Source organism: Muscardinus avellanarius, assembly GCF_963383645.1.
Source record: "Muscardinus avellanarius genome assembly, chromosome: 2".
Lineage (NCBI taxonomy): Eukaryota > Metazoa > Chordata > Mammalia > Rodentia > Gliridae > Muscardinus > Muscardinus avellanarius.
The window spans coordinates 73,450,354-73,473,293 of NC_137787.1; the positions used below are offsets into that span (position 1 = coordinate 73,450,354).

Here is a 22,940-nt window from a genome sequence, read left to right on the forward strand (position 1 = left end):
ACAGCCAGGCGGGATTTCTCCACGCAGAGATCACCTAAAGCTCCATTTTCCGAGCACAGCACACGCTGCAGGGATTCAGAGTGGAAATCAAAACCAAGAAGAAAAACTACAGCCCCACAGCTGAGGGCGTAGCAGCGAGTGGCGCCATATTGCCACCGGCGGCAGCAGCAGCGAATTCATCGAATTCAGTACAGCTACATCTGCGTACTCAAGAACAGTGAGTCAAATTGCGGGCCACAGAGGAGAAATCCCAGTACTGTACTCCCTGGGACTTGACCCAGTGGGAGAGGGGCGGTGGCAGAGATATCACACCATAGGAGAACGTGCAACCTGGCACCCCCCACAGTCTAAAGCAGCCTCTATCGACTCTCTGGGTCGGAGACTCTGTGATACAACCCAGTAAAGGAGTAGTGGGGTCTGAGATACTACTGACTCGAGATCCAGAACACCTTAAGTGAAGTCATAGTGACCCAAGGGAAGAACCCAGAGAAGGCACAAACTTCCGAAATCATGGGAAAGAGGAATAATACTGGAGCAATGAATGCACACAACCCCACAACATCAGAACCCGATAAAACTGAAAATCAGAGATTTCTAGAAGATCAAATCAGGAAAATAACTGTAGAAATAATAGAGGTGCTTCGAAAAGAACTCAGAGAGAGCCAAAAAGAGATAAAGGATGCAATTAATGAAGTAAAGGCCTCAATTCAAAGCACAAACAACTGATTAGACCACATGGAGAACAGAATCTCGCTCTTAGAAGATGAGCAATCCAAAAATGAATGCATAGTTTCTAATCTAGAAAAAAATATCCGACAGCAGGAATCTGATATTGAAGAAATATGGGCCCATTTTAAGAGAGCTAACCTAAGAATAATTGGAATAGAGGAGGGAAAAGAAAGTGAAACCAAAGGGATCAACAATCTCTTCAAGGAAGTAATAGCAGAAAATTTTCCAGACATAGAGCAAGAGGTCGATACACAGGTCCAGGAAACTTATAGAACTCCCTTTAGACAGGATCGGAGAAGAGAATCCCCACGCCACATAATTGTCAAAATGACCAATGTGGAAGCCAAGCAGAGAATCTTAAAGGCAACAAAAGCAAAGGGCCAAGTGACATTCAGAGGCAAACCAATTAGAATCACTCCAGACTTCCCAAACCAAGTTATGAGAGCCAGAAGGGCTTGGAGTAACATATTCCCAATTCTGAAAGAAAACAACTTCCAGCCAAAAATTTCCTACCCAGCAAAACTTTCTATCAAATTAGATGGAGAAATAAGAAGCTTCCATGACAAACAGAAACTGAAGGAATTTATGTCTTCAAAACCAGCGCTAAAGAAAATACTCAAAGAGATTAACTACAAAGAAGAAATAGGTAACACACATCAGACCTAGAGAAACAAGATTTTCCATCCAACAGACAACTAAGATTGGTTATCTGTGGAGATTCATTATTTATGTTAGTCTGTTACCTATCTCTAAAGGGTATTGTTTGCCTTTATTGTTGTTAATTTTTAGGATTTCTAGTTGGAATATTAATATACCTTCAGATATAGCATTTGGAAATATTTTATCCCATTCTATTAGCAACTGTTAACTCTGTTTACATTGTCTTTGGATATACAATATTTTTTTTTTAATTTTTTAGGGAGTTTGTATACGCCTCTGTAGCCTGTGCCATTGAAATCATAACCAAGAAATCACTGCCAATTTCAATGTTGTGAGGTTTTATGACCCAGATTTTCTCCTAAAAGTTTATAGTCTTAAGATTTATATTTAGGTCTTTTATCTATTTTGAGTTAATATTTGTATATGGGATTAGGTAAAGGTCCAATTTTATTCTTTTCCATGTAATTATTATTTTTCAACAATATTTAGTTAAAAGATTATTATTTCCACCACCAAATGTTCGAGGAAACCTTGTCAAAAATAACTTGACAATATAGGGAAGAATTTAGCTCTAGGCTTTTATTTAACTCCAATGGTTTATATATCTGCCTTTAGAATAGTACTACACTGTTTCAATTATTGTAGCTTTATATGGTTTGAAATCAGAAAATATATATCTTCTAGCTTTGTTCTTTTCCAAGATCGTTTTGGGTACCTAGAGTCCATATTCCATATTAGGATAGATTTTTTTTCTGAAAAATAAATATATAAATATATGATAGTTTCACCTAAAAAAATAGAAAAAAAATATTCTCTGGTAAGAAAGAAAGCAAAAAGAAATATTGAAAAGTTATCTTTAAGTCATCAAAAGCTTGGTATCAGACAACTGAAACTGTTATGTGATTTTATCATTTTTAATTTTGGATAAATTGCTTTAATACTAGATGTCAACCACTAAGCTAAGCATGGGAGGGAGGGATAGGGAGAGAATGGAGTGGGGATCGGGTGGGGGCTGACTGGGCATTGTGTGCATGTATGTCTACAAAAGTATGTATCCCACTATGATGTATGAATACAGTGCACCAATAAAATAAATAAATAAATAAATTCAAAAAAAATAAAAATAAAAAAATATAAATAAATAAAAAAATAAAAAATAAAAAAAAATTAAAAAATAGGCCCTGAGAACAAATTTATTTTTCCCAAATTCTCTTAGGCGGGAATCTCAGCAACAAGCCCTGTAGAATTAACTTCCGGCCCAGGTAAGGTTATTATCTGTTAGCCATTCTGAGCAGAAGAATGCTCAGGCAGAGTTTTCTCTGGAACCAGAGGACAGAAATAACAATAGGTAGTTGGAACCATGTCTATCTTTGTTCACAGTATTTAATGATTTTGTATCCAATGATCCTTTAAAATTTTAATACTTTTGTTTGTTTTGTGGTGCTTGGGGATCAAACCCAGGAAGATTTACCTCCAAGCTACACTAGTAGCCATATTTTATTTTTTTTAATTGGGAAACAGAGTCTTGCTAAGTTGTTGAGGGCCTCATTAAATTGCTGAGCTGGCTTCAAACCTACAATCATCCTGTCTCAATCTCCCAAGTACTGGGATTAAAGGTGTGTGCCACCAAGCCTGCCTTAATAGATTTTATAATGTGTGGTCAATTTAGTTGAACTATGTGATTGGACTAGAGGAGTGTAGCTCTTATCAAGATAACCCTAAGAAAGACTCTTCAGTAGCGAGTGAATTGGAAAGAAAGAAAATGGATGTAATAACTGCAGATGATCTTTGAAGATCATTGTTGAGAGAGAGATAGATGAAGAGAGAGAGAGAAAAAAGGAGGAGGAGGGGGCGGACAAGAAGAAGAAGAAGAAGAAGAAGAAGAAGAAGAAGAAGAAGAAGAAGAAGAAGAAGGAGGAGGAGGAGGAGGAGGAGGAGGAGGAGGAGGAGGAGGAGGAGGAGGAGGAAGAGGAGGAGGAGGAGGAAAGGAGAAGGAGAAGGAGAAGAGCAGTGCTTGGTGGTGAATGCCTATAATTCCAGTACTTAGGAGGCTGAGACAGGAGGATCACAGGTTCAAAGACAGCCTCAGCAACTTAGTGAGACTTTCATCAATCTAGCTAGACTCTTTTCTTTTCAAAACAAATGAGCTGGGGAAGCCGGGGCGTGGTGGCGCACACTTGTAATCCCTGCGCTTGGGAGGCTGAGACAGGAGGATCGCACGGGTTCAAAGCCAGCCTCAGCTACTTAGTGAGGCTCTCAGCAACCTAGTGAGACCCTGTTTCCAAATAAAATATAAAAACAGTCTGGGAGTATAGCCCGGAGGTAGAAAGCCTCTGGGTTCCACCCCCAGTACAACACACACACACTCACACAAACACAAAGAGCTGGGGGTGTAATTTCAAGGTAAAATACCCTTGGGTTCAGCTCACAGTATCATACACAAGAGAGAGAAAGGCGGGGGGGGGGGGAGAGAGGGAGAGAGAGAGAGAGAGAGAGAGAGAGAGAGAGAGAGAGAGAAAGAGGAGAGAGAGAAAAGGGAGGAGGAAGAGAGAGAAGAGAAAAGAGAATGGAAGAAAAGAAAAGAGAAATGAAATATGGAGAGAATTTGACAGGGTATCCAAAATTTCAAGGCCATTTACAAAACAAAAAATAAGGGTCAGGACATAAAAGAGATTCAAAGCACAAGAGACCAGAAGGAGAGAGGAAGTAAAACTGTTAACAAGATTCCTGGGGAGATGGAAGAGGATGGGAGGAAGAGCTCAGGAGTAGATTAAGTATGGAAAGACAGGTATCTAGCACTGCCATGCTGAAGTAGAGAGGAGTAAAGATGAGTGAAAGGTACAGCTTAGCACAAAGGTGCAAAAGTAGAAGAAAAGTGGAATTCATTCTCCTGGAATCAAGCACTAGACTACCCACTAGGAATTTAACTTGAGATTTGAGGCAGGATATTGGGACATAAAGAAAGTAGTAATTTTTTTGGTGGGGAGGGGGAAATGGGAATTGAACCCAGGGGCATACTACTATATCCCCATTTCTTCTTGATTTTTTTCTTTTGAAACAGAGTCTAAGTTACTGAGTGTCTTATTAAGTTGCTGAGTCTGGCCTCAAACCTCTGATCCTCCTGTCTTAACTTCCCAAGTTCTGGAATTATAGGCATATATCACCATGCCAGGCAGTTGTAAGGATTTAAACTGTAAATCTGCTTTGAGGAATTGATAGCTACTCAGAAACTAAAATTTCTATGCAGTATTTGGTCCAGTTGAATTGGAAATAATGAATGTGAAACTCATTTTTAAACAAATAGTTTTATCCAGGATATCAGGTTAAGATCCTTTACATTTATATACTCAAAAAGGTTTAAAATATTATGGTCAGTGTAATCCAGAAAGATGAACATCTTCACCATGGGATTATATTTTAAAGAAACTCAACATAAAAACCCACATTGATTAAGCCCAACTTAGGTATTTACTTCTGGTACGCAAAAAAATATTCAAGTAGAAACTACATATTATATAAATATTTCAAATCTTACAAACTTTCTTTCCCAAAGAAAAATTTTTATTTAGCATAAGAACTACTTCACTATCTCTGTTTCTCAAAACTCCTCAAAATTATGTCTCTGAAACCTTCTCCCAAACTTTTTTCTTTAAAAGGTAAATTGATATGGTTTTACTGTTCACTTCTTTGCCCCTCTCTGTTGATTAATCTCAGGTGCTATGAATGTCTGAATAACAATTCTTTTTTATAATTTTGAGTGTGTGTGAAACTAAATCAAGTTTCATTCTACCCTGGAGCTGCATTCTCAGCCTTTTTACTCCGATACATGTTCTTCCTAAGTGGCTGAAATTCTTGCTAACTAGTTCAGCATGGGCTCAAATCTGTGCTCTTGGTGTCTTAGCATCCTAAGTACAGGGATTACAGGATGGGCCACCACTGCTGACTCACAAATGGAGACTGAGGAAGAAGGACATTTTTGTGAACATTAGTGTTAATATTTTCAGTAGGTTAGAATATCAGGAAACAACAGTGCTAGTAATCAATGTAATGCCTCTAATCTCCAATTTCAAACTTTGTGTCTGCTCTCTGAAAATTCATCTAAGAACTTGAACTATTTTGCTTTGCCAGCAGCATGGATAATGAGCCTTGCAGGTGTCGGTGTTGGAGAGGGACTGCAGGGTGAGGGTTCCACTTCCTGGTCCTAGGTGTTTGCTTGGTCAGCTCCTGCAGTGGGGGCTCCTCTACCATCTGATTCCTGCAGGGCACATGGCTTTCTTCAAAGCCATGCTCCTGCAGTGCCCTGCAGCCAGGAGTGTTTAGTGGCCAGCGGCCCCCTGGGAAACTCCTCAAGCACTTTGGTGTAGAGTGTCTAGATGAGACCTCTCCAGGGAACAGGTTTCTTGGTGCCCTAGAAGGCCTGTTCCAACAACTTCTAGTAACTCCATAACAACCTCACTGTTAAGTGACCCACCAGCAGGGTCTTCAGCAGGATCAGCTCCTCAGGCTTGGTACTCCAGCTCAGCTTTAAGGGTAGTGGCTGTTTCATATGCCTGCTATTTCTATAGCTTTTAGAAGTCTTTTAGTTACCATTAGTTAATGGTCTGTCATTCCAATTTCATTATAATTTTTTTGGTGGTACTGGGGTTCCTGGAAACACTTCTACCTCCGGGATACACTCCCAGACCTATTTTTATATTTTTATTTGGAAACAGGGTCTCCTAAACCAGTGCGGCTGGCTTCGAACCTGCGTGATCCTATCTCCACCTCTAAGCGCGGGGATTACAAGCGTGCATCACCACGCCAATTTCATTATAATTAATAATTATTTATATTAAACTTTATTCAAATTACTGTGTGGATTGCTCATTCAGAATGAACACAGACTGACAAAATAAAATCTAAAGAAAGACAGGTACAGAGGTGCACACCTGTAATCCCAGTACTTGGGAGACTGAGACAGGAGGATCACGGGTTCTATTGAGACTCAGAAATTTAGCAAGACACTCAGCAACTTAGTGAGACACAGTTTCAAAATGAAAATAAAAAAGGGGTTGGTGATAGAATGCCTCTGTGTTCAGTACCTCATTCTGAAAAAAAAAGAAGGGGAAAAATAAAAGGAAAGAGAAAAAGAAGAAAAGAAAGGAAGGAAGAGAGAAAGAGAGAAAAAGGTTTTCTGAGAACTTATAATTTCAAATATATAATTATTCTTATGTGTAAGCATTATGTTTCACATAGGAAATGACTCAAAAACATCTGACCAATCCTCTAACCAAATAATTTAGAGAGAGGACAGAATGTATTTTTTAACTTGATAGTTTCACATTCTGGATCCAAACAGTTTTGTAACACCAACAACTGAACCAGAAGATACTATCTGGTGTGAAAGACTATGTCATATCCACTGCATACAGATTACCACTGATAGAGGCAGAATCCAACTAGAGAGGATATTGAACTCTCAAACATGATTTACAGAAAGGGAATCAACATTTATTAAATATAAATTAAATGCCAGACACTATACTATACTTAATTGTGCACACAAATTTTATTTATTTGTTTATTTATTTATTTATTTATTTATTTATTTTTGTACTAGAGATTGAGCCCAGGAGCACTGTACCACTGAACTACATTTCTAGCTCTTTTTTTTTTTTTAAATCAGTCCTGCTAAGTCACTGAGGGAGGTTGTCCTGAAACCTGTGATGGTTCTGTCTCAGTCTCCCAAGTATTGGGATTATAGGTATGCGTAACTGTGCCTAGCACACACAACTCAATTAATTAATATCCCCTTAAGGATCTTAAAGGAAAAAAGATCTACTCTCTTATAAAGAGTCACAATACAGTATTGTGGTCGGAGCACAGAAATCCTTCAGAGAGTGCTGGCTTAGCCAACATACCCAATTCCTAAAAATAAGACATTTTTCTTTTATAAAACTTACCTATTTAGAAGTACTTAGAATCTTATGACCTAAGTAAAAATATGTAGCCAAAAAACAGGAAGAAAGTTTTTTTATTTAAAAGAAACACCATAATCCATTTTTGTAAATGAGATCATTCCTCCTTTGCTTGGGAGGCGGTTTTCTAATTCCAGCTATTCTGTACTTCCTCTCAAAGTCTTAGGATTTCTCCAATTATAATACCTAAAGAGCATGCTTTGATTAAGATAGATACATAGATATATAGAGGAAGAGAAAATTGTTAGATATAGCATTGTTAATCATGAGAGGTAAACGTTATCGCTAATCGTAGATATTAATAATAGCTTATCATCATTCCATCCACTATGCCTAAGTGGCTTAATCCAAAAGAGTAAATATTTTCTAAACTATAGAGGGAAAATGTACATTGTGTTCTCTACACAATTTTATAGGAAGTGTTTAAAAAGTTTGAGAAAAGACAGCAGTATTATACTAAGTGTAATTTCTCCTATACTTCTTTAAAAGTCAGTCACTAACATAAATTTAAAATAGATATATGCACATGTCACTTTTGTGTCCATCACAAACTGACACCATATTGCAATTACTACTCTCCAACATAACCTTTATTCCTATCAAATTAGTTGTCTTACAGTTTTCCTCATGCATAAGACTTTCTGCCAATCAAAACTGTGCAGTATTTCACGGTAAAGTATTATTACTCCAAGAAGACGTCTCCATTTAACCTCCTATCTTAATCTTCCCTTTTTATTTGAGCTTCTTTTATACATCATGGGTTTAATCTCTACGTGCTAGCCAACATTTCCTATATATTGCCTTAGACTTGTTTTCTAGTCATTGATTTTTGCTTTATGTCTCCAATGTATTTATTTCACTTAGTCTTAATTCAATATTATTCTATTTTTTTGTACCTATTCTACATTCATCTATTCATCTTCTTCATCCATCTATTACATAGGAAACAGATATGGCCTGACAGAGGGAAAAGATTAAGGAGGGATTCTGAATGGAAGCAGTGTTTTAGGGGGTGAGCTAGAAAACCAGAAGATGACTGTCTTATAGAATGGAGGAAAGAGCCTTCCCAGACAAAAGCAACAACATATACTTTGTCACAAATGAGGAAAATTTGGTCAATTTGAGGAAGTGTGAAAAGACCAGGGTGACTGAAGTGGGGTAAGAAGAATGGTTGACAGTGAGGTTGGAAAGGAGAGTGGGGCCAGGTCCCACAGGGCCCTGTTGGCCACTGTTTGGAGCTGGATTTCAGTCTAAGGATTTCAGAAGCTGCTGGAGATTTTTAGCAGGAGAGTGATAAGAACTGATTTACTCTCCAGCTACTCTGATGAATTGATTGGAAGAATAAAAAATTGAAGCAGAGAGAGCAGTTAGATGACACTAGGCAAATCTACTGGTGTGAACCAGAGTGACAGAAGTGGAAAGGACTGGAGTCTTTATGGTGAAAGATTAGTTGATGAACAGGATATGGGTGAATCAAAGAAAAAGAGGAATCAAATAATCTCTAAAAGGATTGACCTTCCTGTGGATTTCAGTGAACCTAATACATGCAATTAAATTGCTTTAAGCCAAATGTAAGCACCCAGGGGATAAAAGCAATATCCTACCTACAAAAGCAGGATACCGTAGAGTACAACACCGTGCTTTATACAGGACAAGGACTCCAGTCACACCAGTCACCATCTTTGTGACTACAGTGGGTCACTTCACCCCTCGGGTCTCAGTTTCCTTCTTGAGAGGCAGGACGGCAACATCCAGAGTTTGGACTCTGAAATCAGACTGCCTAGATTTTAACTTCTGGTTCTTTTCCTTATTCTTCAACTTCCCTTACACAATTTGTTTATCTTCACTCCATTTATATAATGTAAATGATAATAATATCCCCCTCTGTGTTTATAGTACAACTTTAATAAGATAATATTGATAATGCACTTAGAATAGCTGCCTGGTGCAAAGTAAACACTCAAGAAGTGTTTATCGCTCGCTGCTGTGAAATAGATTGTTGCGAGGATGAGATGAGAAAATGTGTGTATGGCAGAGAAAAGGGTAGCTCTCAAGAGAAAGATCTGTGTTTGTTTTAGAAAATCCTTCACGAGAGATATTTTTTTTTCTATTAAAACAAGGCCTTCTTAATGGCTCCATTGGGAATTAATCAAAGAAAGCTAAAAACATATTCTGTTTGGCATAAAACAGGATCTCTTAGAAAAAGCTTGAAAGAAGGGGAGTAAATGGTGAGAAAGAAAGGGGGCATCCCCAAAGCAGGCAGGAGGCTGCAGCCTCCGGAGCAGAGATGAGTAGTACAGTTCCAGCCACCACTGTCCCCAAACACCAGTAGATCTGTTACTTCCTTGCTGGAGTTGGTGTTATTTGGCATTAGTACTCAGGGCTGTCTGGCAGGGCAATGTGGAAATGATGAAGAGAAAGCACACACAAGGAAAAGTGATACAGAGAAATCTGAAGAACAAATGTTGAACACATTGTACAGTGACTGGTGCAGAGGAAGCTCTCAATAAACATTAATTTTCTTTTTTGAGTTGAGGCATACGATATAATCTCTGACCTGGGTTATTAACAAGTTTGGTTGAGAGTACAGTAATTATAGGCATAAAACTATTAGGAGAAAACATGAGCATGCAATTGAATGGTATATAAATTATAACTCTTGTAGAGTTCAGAAAAGTCAGGGATTAATTGAGAAAGGCTCTGAGTCATTTGAGAAAAGCAATGAAATTAGAACGAACGAGGAATTTTAATATCTCATATATGCAATATATATGTGTATGTGTCTGTGTGTGTTCAATTCTTATTTAATCTTTGTATCTTTTCTGTGTTATATGTGTGTTTCATCCTTATTTAGTATCTAAGTATCATATATATTATATATATATATTAGATGTTCAATTCATATTTATTTAAATTAATTTAAAGAGTGGAGAAGAGTAGGAAGTGTGTTCTAAATGAGGAAGACAGAAGAAGAAAGACTAACATATTTTACACGTCTATTGGAATGCCATACTGTGTCTGGGTTTGATGGGATGCCATACTGTGTCTGGGCTTGCCATACTGTCTGGACAATATGATGTCATTCTACTTTCTTGAGCAAGGAAATGACATGTTTTAGGAAAAGAAAATGACATGTTTCTTGTTCTTCTAGTTTCTTGAGCAGGGAAATGACATGTTTTGGAAAAAGATGACCTACAAGGAGTTAACAGGCTAAATCATAGATTGAAGAGGAAGAAAAATTGGAAGAAAAAGGATTAGGAAAGGAGCTGGATGTAGTCATTCTGGCTGAGGTAATGAAAATCTGGGCTTGGCCATTGGCAGTGGAAATGGAAGAAATGAGTGATTCTGGATGTTGCCGAAATCAAATCAGGAGCTGGGGAAGATATGGCTGGCATGAAATTGATGACAATGTACAAAATAAATACGAAACTTTCTGTCACAGAGAGTGACAGAAACAAGTAATACAAGTAACGAAAATACAAGTAATTTCTTTGCATTACTTTATTTTTACCATAAATATGACTCAGAGTTCTGCTTGGTCGTCATCTAGTGCCACATAGAGTCATCTTCTGGCATCCGGAATGACTGTGCATAGCATCCAAGAAGCTGCTCACGGGGCTCCAGCTGTTTCCAGTCTACCCACACTGATCACTGAGCCCTGGTGGATACAATTCTCTTGTCCTGAGGAAAAGGTTTCAAGTGAGTCAAAATCTCTTTTAGCTGTGAATAAAGCAAACCCTTTCCTTTCCAGAAACTCTGGTTCTACAGAAGGGTGGGGCAGTGACTATTGAGGACTTTCTATGTCCATTTCCACTCTACTCATGAAAACAAATTAGTTGTACAACCCAGGGACTATTTTGGTCTCTACCACGGACTAAATTTTGTCCCTTGCCCATAAATTAATGTATTGAAGACCTAATTCCCTGTGTGATGGTATTTAAAGATAATTAGGGAGGTAATTAGGTTTAGATGAGTTATAAGGGTCAGGCCTTTATAATGGGATTGGTACCCATAAGGGCAGACATCACCTGGGAGTTCCTCCTAAGCCATATGAGGACATAGCTGGAAGGTGGCCATCTCCAGACTAGAGAGAGAGCCCTCACCAGAACCCAACTGTGCTGGTACCCTGATATTAGACTTCTAACCTTCAGAAATGTTAGAAGAAAACAAATTTCTATTTTTAAGTTTCCCAGTCTATCCTATTGTGTTAAGGCAGCCTGAGTTGACTAATACAGTCTCATAAGATCTAAATGAGTAGTTTGGGGTCTACCATTTTAGAAAGGCCAGGAAATTTCCAAGAACACAGAAGTAAGTTTCTGTGCCAATGTTGTGTTTCTCTCCACTCTGCTTTAGGTTGCAGCCTGAGATAAAACACATTTTATAAATATATATAAATATTCATCCGGGACTATGGGTATAGCTCAGTGGTAGAGCACTTGCCTTATATCAGTGAGGCTCTGAATTCTATAGTAAGTTAAACAATCTAATTTAAAATTTCCTAGTAGCCATATTGTATGTATATGTGATTGTGTGTGTGTGTGTGTGTGTGTGTGTGTGTATGTGTGTGTGTTGTACTGGGATTTGAATACAGGGACAGTCTACTTCTGAGCTTGACCAGCATTTTTAATTTTTTTTTAAAACAGTCTCCCTAAGTTACTGGGTGCTGTCTACAAAACTTAAATATTCCAGTCTCAACCTTCCGCAACCATATATGATTCTAAAAGTCATATTTTAAAAAGTAAAAAGAAGTAGGTGAAATTAAATTTAACAAAATGTTGTATGTAATCTGTTATAGTAATAATATTATATATGTTTTCATTTAAAAAAATTTTAAGATGTTTCACATTGCTAACGTCTTCAATAATTGATGTGTATTTTATACATAAAGCACATTTCAACTTGGACACGCCACATTTCAAGTGCTCAACAGACTCATGTGACCAGTGCCCATATAGGTAGATAGTCAATTCTAGAAATTATTTTTAAGAAAGTTATAATACAGTCCAATTTATACATGAAGTTTTAATTTTCCTCTTGAACACAACTACCTAACTGAGTTGTCTTGTTTTCCTCTTGATTCTTCGAAGTTTTATCTTTCTGGGTTTGCACCTTGTTATACTTGATAAAATGATTGTTGACACTGTATAATGAACACTGTGGTTCTGCTATGGTCTGAATGTATATGTCTACCCAAAATTCATGTGCTGGAACCCAAGATCAATGTGACGGTGTTAAGGGATGAGGTCTTCAGAAACTGATGATGCCATAAAAGCTCTGCCTTTATGAATGACATTGGCACTCTAATAAAGGGCTTCGGGGAATAAGTACAGTGCCTTCTGTCCTCCTGCCTTCTGATGTGAGGATGTGACAAGAAGGCTCTCACCATACACCAAATTCTGGTGCCTTCATCTGAGACTTCTCAGCTTGAGAACTGTGAGAAATAACTTTCCACTGTTTATAAATTACCCAGTCCCCAACATTTTGTTATATCAGGATGGGCAGACTCAGACAGGCTCTTTGCCTGGATTACCTCTTCAGGGCCAAGGTATCAATGCCCATGGGCTGTGAATATGATCACTGACAGCTCACAGCTTCCTCTGCTTGGGTATTGGCCTGGATTTTGGAGAATGCCTACCCTAAGGGTGTACCCCTGGGGAGCGACCTGAAGCCAAATGAAGACTGACGAGGGCACAAGTCTATCCCCCTTTACTTCCTTTGACACAACTATAAAAAGATATCCCAGCTCTTGGGTCCCTACAGGGTTAGCTCAGACCCTCTTTGTGACTCTACTGCCTCCCCACATTCTCCCTGACCCATTCTGCTTCTTCATTTTTCTACAGGTTTGTCTCTTGAGTAGTGTGTGTGTGTGTGTGTGTGTGTGTGTGTGTGTGTGTGTGTGTGTGTTTTACCTATGCACTACATCCCGAGCCATTTTTATTTTTTTATTTTGAAATAGAGCCTTGCTATGTAGCCAAGTCTGGCCTCTAACTTTTGATCCTCCTATCTCAGCCTGAAGCATCTTTCTATCTCAGAGTATGTTTCCCTGATTTAGGAAACAATATAAAGTACTCTCTCTTAGACCAGTGTGAGATTATAAGCAGTGTTTGGGTAAAGGGTAAAAAGCAAGAGCTAGGTTTTGATCTGTTTCTGTGTAAGGCCACAGCTCTCTCTGATTCCCCGCTCTTCTTGTCCGTTCACTTTTATCATTTCTCTTTTCTAATACTATATATTTCCTAAAGGCCAAAGTGACAAATGAAGAGAGGATCAGGTCAAAACTTAGATTCCTTCAGGTCAGGTGGTGCAGGCCTGCAATCCCAGTATTTGGAAGACTAAGACCAGAGGACCAGAGGTTCAAGGGCAGCCTATGCAATTTAGCAAGACCCTGTTTCAAAATGAAAAATACAAAGGGGTGGAGGTATAGCCGGAGATAGAATACCCCTGTAGCACAATCCCACGTAGCACAAAACTGAGATTTAACAATAGCATTGGTTTGAAGTATGAGAAAATTATCCCCAAACAAAAAAGATATTAACTGTATGGCGTGGAGGCCCATACCTTCACTGACAGAGTACTGGCTTTCCATTCCCCTGGCTCCCAGCAGCATCTGCACGGGTGAACATACTGAGCAGATTTGCAGTTAACAGTGATTCTAGCAATTATTATCAATGTCTGCATCTTCTGATGCAATCATCGCCTTTCACATCTCTTTTCCTCCCCAGGAAAACTGCAGGTTTCCAGCCTTTAGATTTGTAACCTCTTGCCGGTGTTTATTGGTCTCTGGCTTCCAGGAATACTTTATTCACTACTAAGCCCTTGAAGGCCTTAGATTGGTAGTCTGGTCCAGCCCTTTAGACTTTAAGGGCAAGGAGAATGGAGAGATCAGGATCTCCTTTGTCTTAAAACTCAGGCTTGTCAGACAAAAGAAGATCAACCAGTAGTAATAGCAGCCGCTTACAAGACAACTAATTAATGTGCCCGTGGATTGCATGGCTCACATCTACTGTTTCTCCTTTCTCTTGACTACTGCTTCCTCCATCCTTCACAACTCCCTCCCATGTGACACTTCCATCAGTACGAGTCTGGAGGAGGAGGAAGCATGAAAGGAAGAACTCGCTGCATTAGAGTTTATGCCAGTTGGAGGAAGAGCCCAATCCCTCAGCAGCCTGATGGTCCAGATGGCCCCATAGGCTTCTCGGAGCTCAGAGGCCCCCGTGCAACGCCTTGTCTACATCAGCTTAGCATTGCCACTAAAATTGATGTTACACCAAATCATCCACCAAGAGCATTATAAGTCACTTGTCAAAAATCCCACAATTTTGGCACATGAACTCCAAGAAGATCTTTCTAGGACTTCTAACATCTCTAGAATTTAATCAGATGATTCTTCTTCTGATTATAACGTTCTGATAGCATTTTAATTTTTTTTTTTACCAAAGTACCAGTTGCTAGAAAAAGCATCACAGTGGAACAAGTAATGATTAGATTATATATTCATTGAAATTTCACTAATTAAAATGTCATAAGAAGGAGACATGGAGTTCAACTAATTCTCACTTTACTAATCCATAAAAGAGATACTTCTCATAAATAGCTGGTAATCTTTCCTCAGTTCTCAGGGAAAAAATAACTGAATAGCTGCAGTGAAATCTCCTATTACTAATTCTCCATGTTATAATAAAAAAGCCCTTCAATCCAAGTTGAAAGGCACCCTGGTGCAGTAGCACAGGGATTAAATGACCATTGTTAGATAACAATGGTTAATATCCGATTGCTTCACACAAAAGAGCTCGACCCTTAACTGGTCACACCTGGGAGTGCTTCCGTGACGTGGTGGACAGCCTGGGCTGGGAGAATGGCAGGAGGCAGGAGAGCTCCAGGTCTTCTGTATCTTCTTTCCCTCCTTCATCACTCTGGGCAGCAACATTTTCCTATCATGCCAAGTATATTTTCTAATCCCATGGGATATGTGATTGGGGGGAAATTGCCTCAGTGGAGTTCTGTAAAGGAGAAAAGATGCAAGAAGCAAATAATAATAACAGCTTAAAATGTTATAGAAACTGAAAAGTGGCAAGTTCTATAAGAGAAATGTCAGAAAACATAGTAGCAGTGAAAGGTCGATTTTAAGTGGGTAATTTAACTAGACATCATAGAAGATGGAGTTTTCTTTTCTTTTCTTTTCTTTTCTTTTCTTTTTGCAGTACTGGGGATGGAACCTGGGGCATTCTACCTCCGAACTACACTCCTAATTCTATTTTTTATTCTTTATTTTGAAACAGGGTCTCACTGAGTTGCAGAAGGTCTCACTAAATAGCTAAGGGTGTCCTTGAACCGCAATCCTCCTGTTTCAGTCTCCCAAATGCTAGGATTACAAGTGTGCGCCACCATGCCCGGCTTGAAGAGGGTGATATTTGAACAAGTCCTTGACTTCATTTTGATGATGTCTCTACTATTTTCTCAGAACCCACAAATCCTGTGTGCTCTCTTCATCTTTCCTGAATCCTCCTACCAAAACACATAGAAAAATTATTTATATGAACATTAAGACTACGTAGACCTCAAATCAGGGCCAGTTAATTTTTTCTTATAATTAAGCATAGACTGACCTCACAAAATCCTGAGAAGGCTGGCTTTGCTCAAGGTCACCGTGTGTAGAAACATAAAAGATGTGACATAAGGTATGCTACATAAGGTATGTCTCCTTATCTCCCAGCCTCTTTATTGTTTTAACTTCTGCTTCCTGAAATAGTATCAGCCCTGCCATGTGGTCTGATTCCATCGCCATTAAGCTGGTCATTACTGTGGATGATATCATGACAGCTTTTGCAGTTTTCTCAACATTCAGAATTGGTGTGGGAGTAAGACTCAAGGAAACATGCAAGTTTATGAAAAGAAGAGCTGTTTTTGAGGCAGAGGCTGAGAGGCTGATGGATAGAGGGCTCCATGTTTACACTGGGGAATCAAGGGCTGACCTGGAGAACAAGAGGGGTGAAGGAGGGCAAAGTGGACCAGGAAAGGACCGGAAGGTTCTTTACTTGGCGTAATATTCTATGTACAATAGATACACAGGGATATTTTTACTTCTACAAAAACTATGCTCTCATACAATTGTTTTCCTAATGGGCCCTCTGATCTAGCTTTGTTTCCTCAATGGTACACCACGTTTTAATTTCTGGTGGAATAACATACCACAGATGGTGTTGGTGGCGATGGAGTGGTCTGCTTCATCAGAAAGGATGAAACCATGTCTCTGAGGCCCAGATTTGCACAGTTTCTATGATAAATACACCTATATGAACATTTCTTGCGTCTCTTCCATAAAAATGGGCTGATATCATATATGCTAAGCAATAGATTTTCAGTGTTTCCATGTCAAAATATTTAAATCTGCATCATTCATTTTTATATGTTGCATAATTCTTGTCTAATTCCTTCTCCAGAGACATTTCAATAGCTTTTATTTCTGGATCTTATAATCAAAGTTTCAACAAGTATTCTTGTCTTTGTATGTTTGTACACTTCTCCAGTGCTATTTTTCAAGTAGGTTTGTAGGGGTAGGATTGCCATGCCAAAAGGTATAAATGATTGAGTCTGTACTCCTAAATTGAGTTCCAAAAAAGTTTTTCATCTTTCTTCTACCACCAGCTGATTAGGAGACTGCCAGTTTCTCTGCAGTTTTGACGCCATGGGGGTTCTCCCGTCTGTTTAATCTCTGTATCAAATGAAAAATATTCTATTTTGGTATTTTATTCTGTGGTTCTTTGATTTCTGGTAATATTTAGCGGTTTTATTTTTATATTCTTAATTTGTTTGAATGTGTGGATTTTCCTGAATAAACTACCTTCTTTTGTCCTTTACTCATTTTTTTTTAATTGCCATATGAAGCAAATGTTCCCAAAGAAGGAGAAAAGAAGCCAAGTACAAATTTCACCTACAGTATGAGAGTATGGAGCAGAACTAATATCCATCACATGAATGTGCAGGCTTATTTCTTAAACATCTGAGATTACAGGAAAAAAGCAGTCTGGATATTTTTATTTCTGCTAAGGCAAATATTCCCCTCCTACAAGGTGTCCTTAATATCAGCTAGAGATGAAGTGGCAAAGATCATCTCTCATACCTCCAATTGTTATTCTGTTCAACACAGGCAGGATTTCTACACTGCTTGCTTTGGGAGAAGAGAAGACGTTTCCTGCCCTAAGCCTAACTTTTTTTTTTCTTCTGCTCCCTTTTAGTTTCGAATTTTCGTTAGATGTACTTTTATACTTGTTAAGATTGATGATTTCGCTGGGCATGGTGGGGTGGATGACTGTAATCCCAACACTTGAAAGGCTGAGGCAGGAAGATCACAGATTCCAGGCCAGCCTCCAAAACTTAGGGAGGCCCTCAGCAAATTCTTTTTTCTTTCTTTCTTTTTGATACTGGGGGTTGAAACCAAGGGAATTCTACCTCTGAGCTACAACCCCTAGCCCTATTATTTTATTTTTATTTTGAAACAGTTTTTCTAGGTTGATGAGAGTCTCACTACTTATTGAAGCTGTCCTTGAACCTGTGATCCTCTTGTCTCAGCCTCCTAAGTACTAGGATTACAGGCATGTACTGGCCTTCAGCAATTAATAAAACCCTGTTTCAAAACAAAACAAAACAGAACAAAAAGTAGGGATGGAGGCATTGCTCAGAGATAGAATGCACCTACTTCAATCCCTAGTACTGCCAAAAAAAGAGATGATGTCTCTGATTGTATAGAAATCTTTCGTGACTTATCCCTAGAAAATTCCAAAAATCTAAAACTAGAGGAGAGTTTACTTTATAATGACTTCTTCATTAAGCTTTGCTTTTGACCTAAGTAGTTGGTGGCATTGCATACTTGCATTTGTGGTTCCAATTCTCCTACTGCTCAATAGAGCAGTAAGTGCCATGCAACTCAAACATATTGTGACTAAGGAGACTCTTTAGGTTACAAATGATATGGAATAAAACCCAGACACAGCCAACATGAGCAGATCTAATATCAGAAGTGGCTAGAGACAGGGACTCATACCATGTTGTTATCCTCCGGCTTCTTCCTTGCTCTCCGCTGAGCAATGAGTCCAGCATTTCACCACCCCTCCCCCGCCACCCCAACACACACCATTTTCTGAAATAGACTCTCAAGTTCCTTCAAGTGGATGCTTGGGGAATTAAGTTTTTGAATTAGTACATATCTGAAAAGTCCTTATTCTGCCCTCATATTTGACAGTATTTTGACTAAGTAGATTCAAGTTCAGCAATCATTTTTATTTTAAAAAATATATACTTTTATTGGTGCACTGTAGTCTCACATCATAGAGTAGCTCAGAGTAATAAGCACCTACATGCATACATGACTTGGCATTGATAATTTTATATATGTAAATAACATCACTGGAAATATTTCCTTCATTAATTCTTCCTCCTTCTGCAGCCACACTCCTCCAGACCCTCTCCATTTTCTTTTGAACACTTAAAATATCTTTCCATAGTTTGTTGCCGGTCTGAATTTTGCTTCACTCAGGACTTTCTTTCTATAATAATTAATTAATTCTCGAATTTAACCATTATTTATATAGGTGTGGTTCTTCTCTTCTATTTTGCACTGGACATTTTTCAGGCTCTCAAGATGTTATTTCTTTTTCAATTTTAAGAAATTAAATTGTATTGTCTCTGTAAAAATATTTTTCCTCTCTTTTCTTTGACCTTTATTACTCAAACACCCTGAGTTTATATTCTATGCTCTCATCATATTATTCCTCTTTGTCTTTCTATTCTGAAAGACTTTAATTTCATTTCCCAAAATCAATATTCACTTACCTATTTTTAGCACTCATATTTTCATAGGCAAAATAATAACTTTGTAAAAGAATAATTAAAACTCTAAAACATGAAAAAAGGGAATTTAAAAAACTAAGATGAATAAATGGGGGAAAATTCAAGGAAAACAAAGACATTCATTAGTCATTTTGGCCAGCGAAACAGAATCACAGAATCAGTGATCTGGGTTGAAGAACAGTCAGATTAGATAAGTAGGTAATTAGATAGATAGATCAATAGATAAGACAGATACACAGACAGACACACAGAAATTATGGCAATTGGCTTAAGCAATGACAAAGGCTGATGCTATGGGAAGACACTACTATGAGTCCCAATGTTCAGAGGTCCAGCACCTGGATTCATACAAAGGATGGATTGTCCTAGTTTAAGAAGAAAGACTGTACCAGGCTCATGTTTTTTTGTGTTTCCTATTCACTACCTTAAGAGATCAGATCATGCCCACCTATACAGGTGAAGACTGAATCCTTTCCAGAAAACCTTCACAGATGCACCTAGAATTAATGTTTTGTCAGCTAAGCTATACGAACATCCCTTAGCCCAGTTAATTTGATACATAAATTATCCATCAAAAAGAGTTTTCTCAAATGCCACTTTTTTACAGCCTGGTGTCTACATTATGGCACGATTTGGTTCAATCTCTCTGAGAAGATTCAACAAGCTTTTGGACGTTTTAAGCTTAAAAATAAAGCCTGCTTCTAATCTCAAAAATATCTTGTGATCATTTTGTTTGCTTTTTTTTCTTAAAAATGTTTCCCATTTATTCATCTTAATTTTTTAAATTTTTTCTTTCATAGTTTAGAGTTTAAATTCTTCTTCTTTTAAGAATTTATTATTTTCACCTACTGACTTTTGAAGCAGCTACACAAAGTAAGGTAGGAATAAAAAAAAAAAAACTTGCTATGTGGCTGGTGGGCTTAGAAATAAAAAATGAGGAAGCCATGGAGCTGTAGGCCTGGGTTGGTTCTGGGGCTCTGAGGCCATTAGTACCTTCCTGTAACAGCTTAATATATTTTAAAATTAAGATTTTTTTTTTTTTGGCCTGGGATAAATGTCCAAATGCAGATGGTTCTATAGCAATAGATAAAAATTCCATCTATGGCATCCCACTAATCCTCTCTTTTCAGGTTCATCTCTTCTTGTACCCTCAATGGTAAATGACATGTCTCTTTTGGAGCCCTCCCACCTTTCCACCAGGCAAAGTGGTTCCTTTCTAAGTGTTTCCAGGCAGCTGCTGGTTTTGATTTGCTTTATTTGATGAAGGTGGCCTCTCCGTTCTATTCACTGTTGTTTGTCCCTTTTCTCCCTCATCATCAGTCTCATAAAGTTTCAAAAGACAATCAAATCAATGTGTATGTTCAGTTGCTATCTTGATGCCTCTCCAGCTCTTTTTTTTTTTGTTTTTTTTTTTGGTAGTACTAGGAATGGAAGCCCTTCTACCTCCGGGCTACACTCCCAGACCTATTTTATATATTTTTTGGAAACAGGGTCTCTTAAGTCAGCGCGGCTGGCTTCGAACCTGTGCGATCCTCCTGTCTCCGCCTCCCAAGCGCCGGGATTACAAGCGTGCGCCACCTCACCCGGCCCTCTCCAGCTCTTTTATGAGGAATTTGAAATTTGACTCAGGACATTTCTCCTCTGCCCCGAATTATTACCCAAGTTTTGGGTGAATTAAGTTCCCACCTGGACATCCCAATGATGCCTTCGCTTCCCACTGATTTGCCAGATCGACCTGTGGGACCCTTTACTGTGTCTCTTTCCTTCTATCTCAGCCACCCACTGCTGTAACCCTGGGCCTTGTCAGCACCTGAACTGAAATCTGTTGCCACTTGGCAAAAACCTCTTTGACTTCTCACCCTGTTACTTGGTTGGACCAGGACACATAATTTTGGATTATTAAGAATGGTCAAGACGGGCATGGTGGCACACACTTATAATCCCAGCATTCGGGAAGTGGAGACTGGGAAATCGTGGTTTGCAGACAGCCTCAGCTACTTAACAGAGATACGTTGCAACTCACTGAGACCCTGTTTCAAAAAATAAAAAAGACTAAAAAATAGGACTGGAGGTGTATCTTGGAGGTACAATGCCCCTGGGTTTCATCTCCAGTAATGAAAAAAAAAAAAAAAAGGTCAGTTTAGCAGCAAATTTTTTTCTTCTTTCTTCATCTCCTCCTAGTTCTAGCCTAGATTATACATCCCATCACTGTATCCATAAATACCCTCTTGTCAGAACCCTAAATTGGGGTCACCCAAATACTGTCATAAAGTGAGGATACTAGGTTTATGTCCCATCTCTACCACTCATAAGCTGTATGACCTTGGGGAAGCTACTTAAATTTTCTTTGTATCTATGTCCTCATCTATACAGTGAGGATAATAAGAATACTAAGATTCTGAGGATTAAATCAGATAGTGTATGTGAAATGCCTAGAACCATGTTAGGCTCAATGAACTTCAATGACTAGTAGTAATTTTCTCTAATCTAAAAGTGTAAGTGGAATAGAAACGTATGTTAGTAAGCTATATTAAACTATATAAAGTACTAATACACTTAATTTTTGCAATATAATCAATGTTCTTATTGAATAACCACTTCTAAGGAGATCTAATACTCGATGTGTGTGTGTGATGTGTGTGTGTGTGGGCACGTGTGTGTGTGTGTGTGTGTGTTTGAGGATTAAACTCAGGGGCATTTTGCCTCTGAGCTATACCCTAGACCTACTGTTTGTTTAATTTTTTTTTTTTTTTTTTGGTGGTACTGAAGTTCCTGGAAGCCCTTCTACCTCTGGGCTACACTCCCAGACCTATTTTATACTTTTTTATTTTGGGAAACAGGGTCTCTTAAGCCAGGGCGGCTGGCTTCGAACCAGCATGATCCTCCTGTTTCCGACTCCCAAGTGCGGGGATTACAATCGTGCACCACCACGCCTGGCTGTTGAAATTTTAAACAGTGTCCCACTAAGTTGCAGAGAGCCTCATTAAGTTGCTAAGGCTGGACATAAACCTGAAATCCTTTTGTCTCAGCCTTACAAGATGTGTACCACCATGCCCAGCAATACTTGTATGTTTAACCTAAACTGAAGCACTGATTGATCTTCTGAGTCCCTGTGTATTCTCAGCACTAAAAGAAATGGGTTGTTTCTCTGTTTCTTTCCTAATGCAACTTGAATCATGAACTGTCTCTGCCTCAAGGAGAACTTGTTCTAATTATGATAGGATAATGACTGACTGACATCTAAGTATGGCATTATGGTGGTAGCAGGTACTAATCACAAACTGGGTGGCATGTTACTTCATATTCTTCCTTAGGGAACAGTTGTGGTGTTAGAAGTTAGGTCAGGTCGTAAAAGTCATTTAAGCTATATCATTTTTCATTGATGCTATATTATAACACTTCTTCCAGATCTATAACTATGTGGTTGTTATAATGAGCTTTAAAGACCTGAAGATACTTTCTAGCTTGATCTCAGAAATTTCTTTGATGATAGATATTCTGAGTCCTTTATTTTAAAGAAGTTCCTGAAGAAAGCCCTTTTAACCTTGGCCATTGTATAAATATTTTTGATTATACAAGATTCCAATTCTAACAAATTTATAGCCAATTTAATATTTTGGGTATAGTTATCGTTATTGTAGAGTGTATCCCTTTGAGATATGCAGAGTAAGGTCCACAAAGGGTGTGAGACCTACACAATACTTCAACTATGATGATTCTATCATCACACTCAAGATGTCATTCAACATA

The 22,940-nt window shown here is 38.4% G+C and overlaps 1 protein-coding gene across 1 annotated transcript in view; it reads left to right on the plus strand.

The window, feature by feature from the left end:
- Positions 1–10,927: 10,927 nt before the first annotated feature.
- Positions 10,928–22,940, plus strand: part of FAP (fibroblast activation protein alpha) — a gene marked incomplete at both ends in the record, with an annotated part of 92,799 nt that continues 80,786 nt past the window's right edge. The window contains 1 exon segment of the mRNA XM_080689388.1: positions 10,928–11,045. Within this exon segment, the coding sequence (XP_080545514.1) occupies positions 10,928–11,045 (118 nt within the window).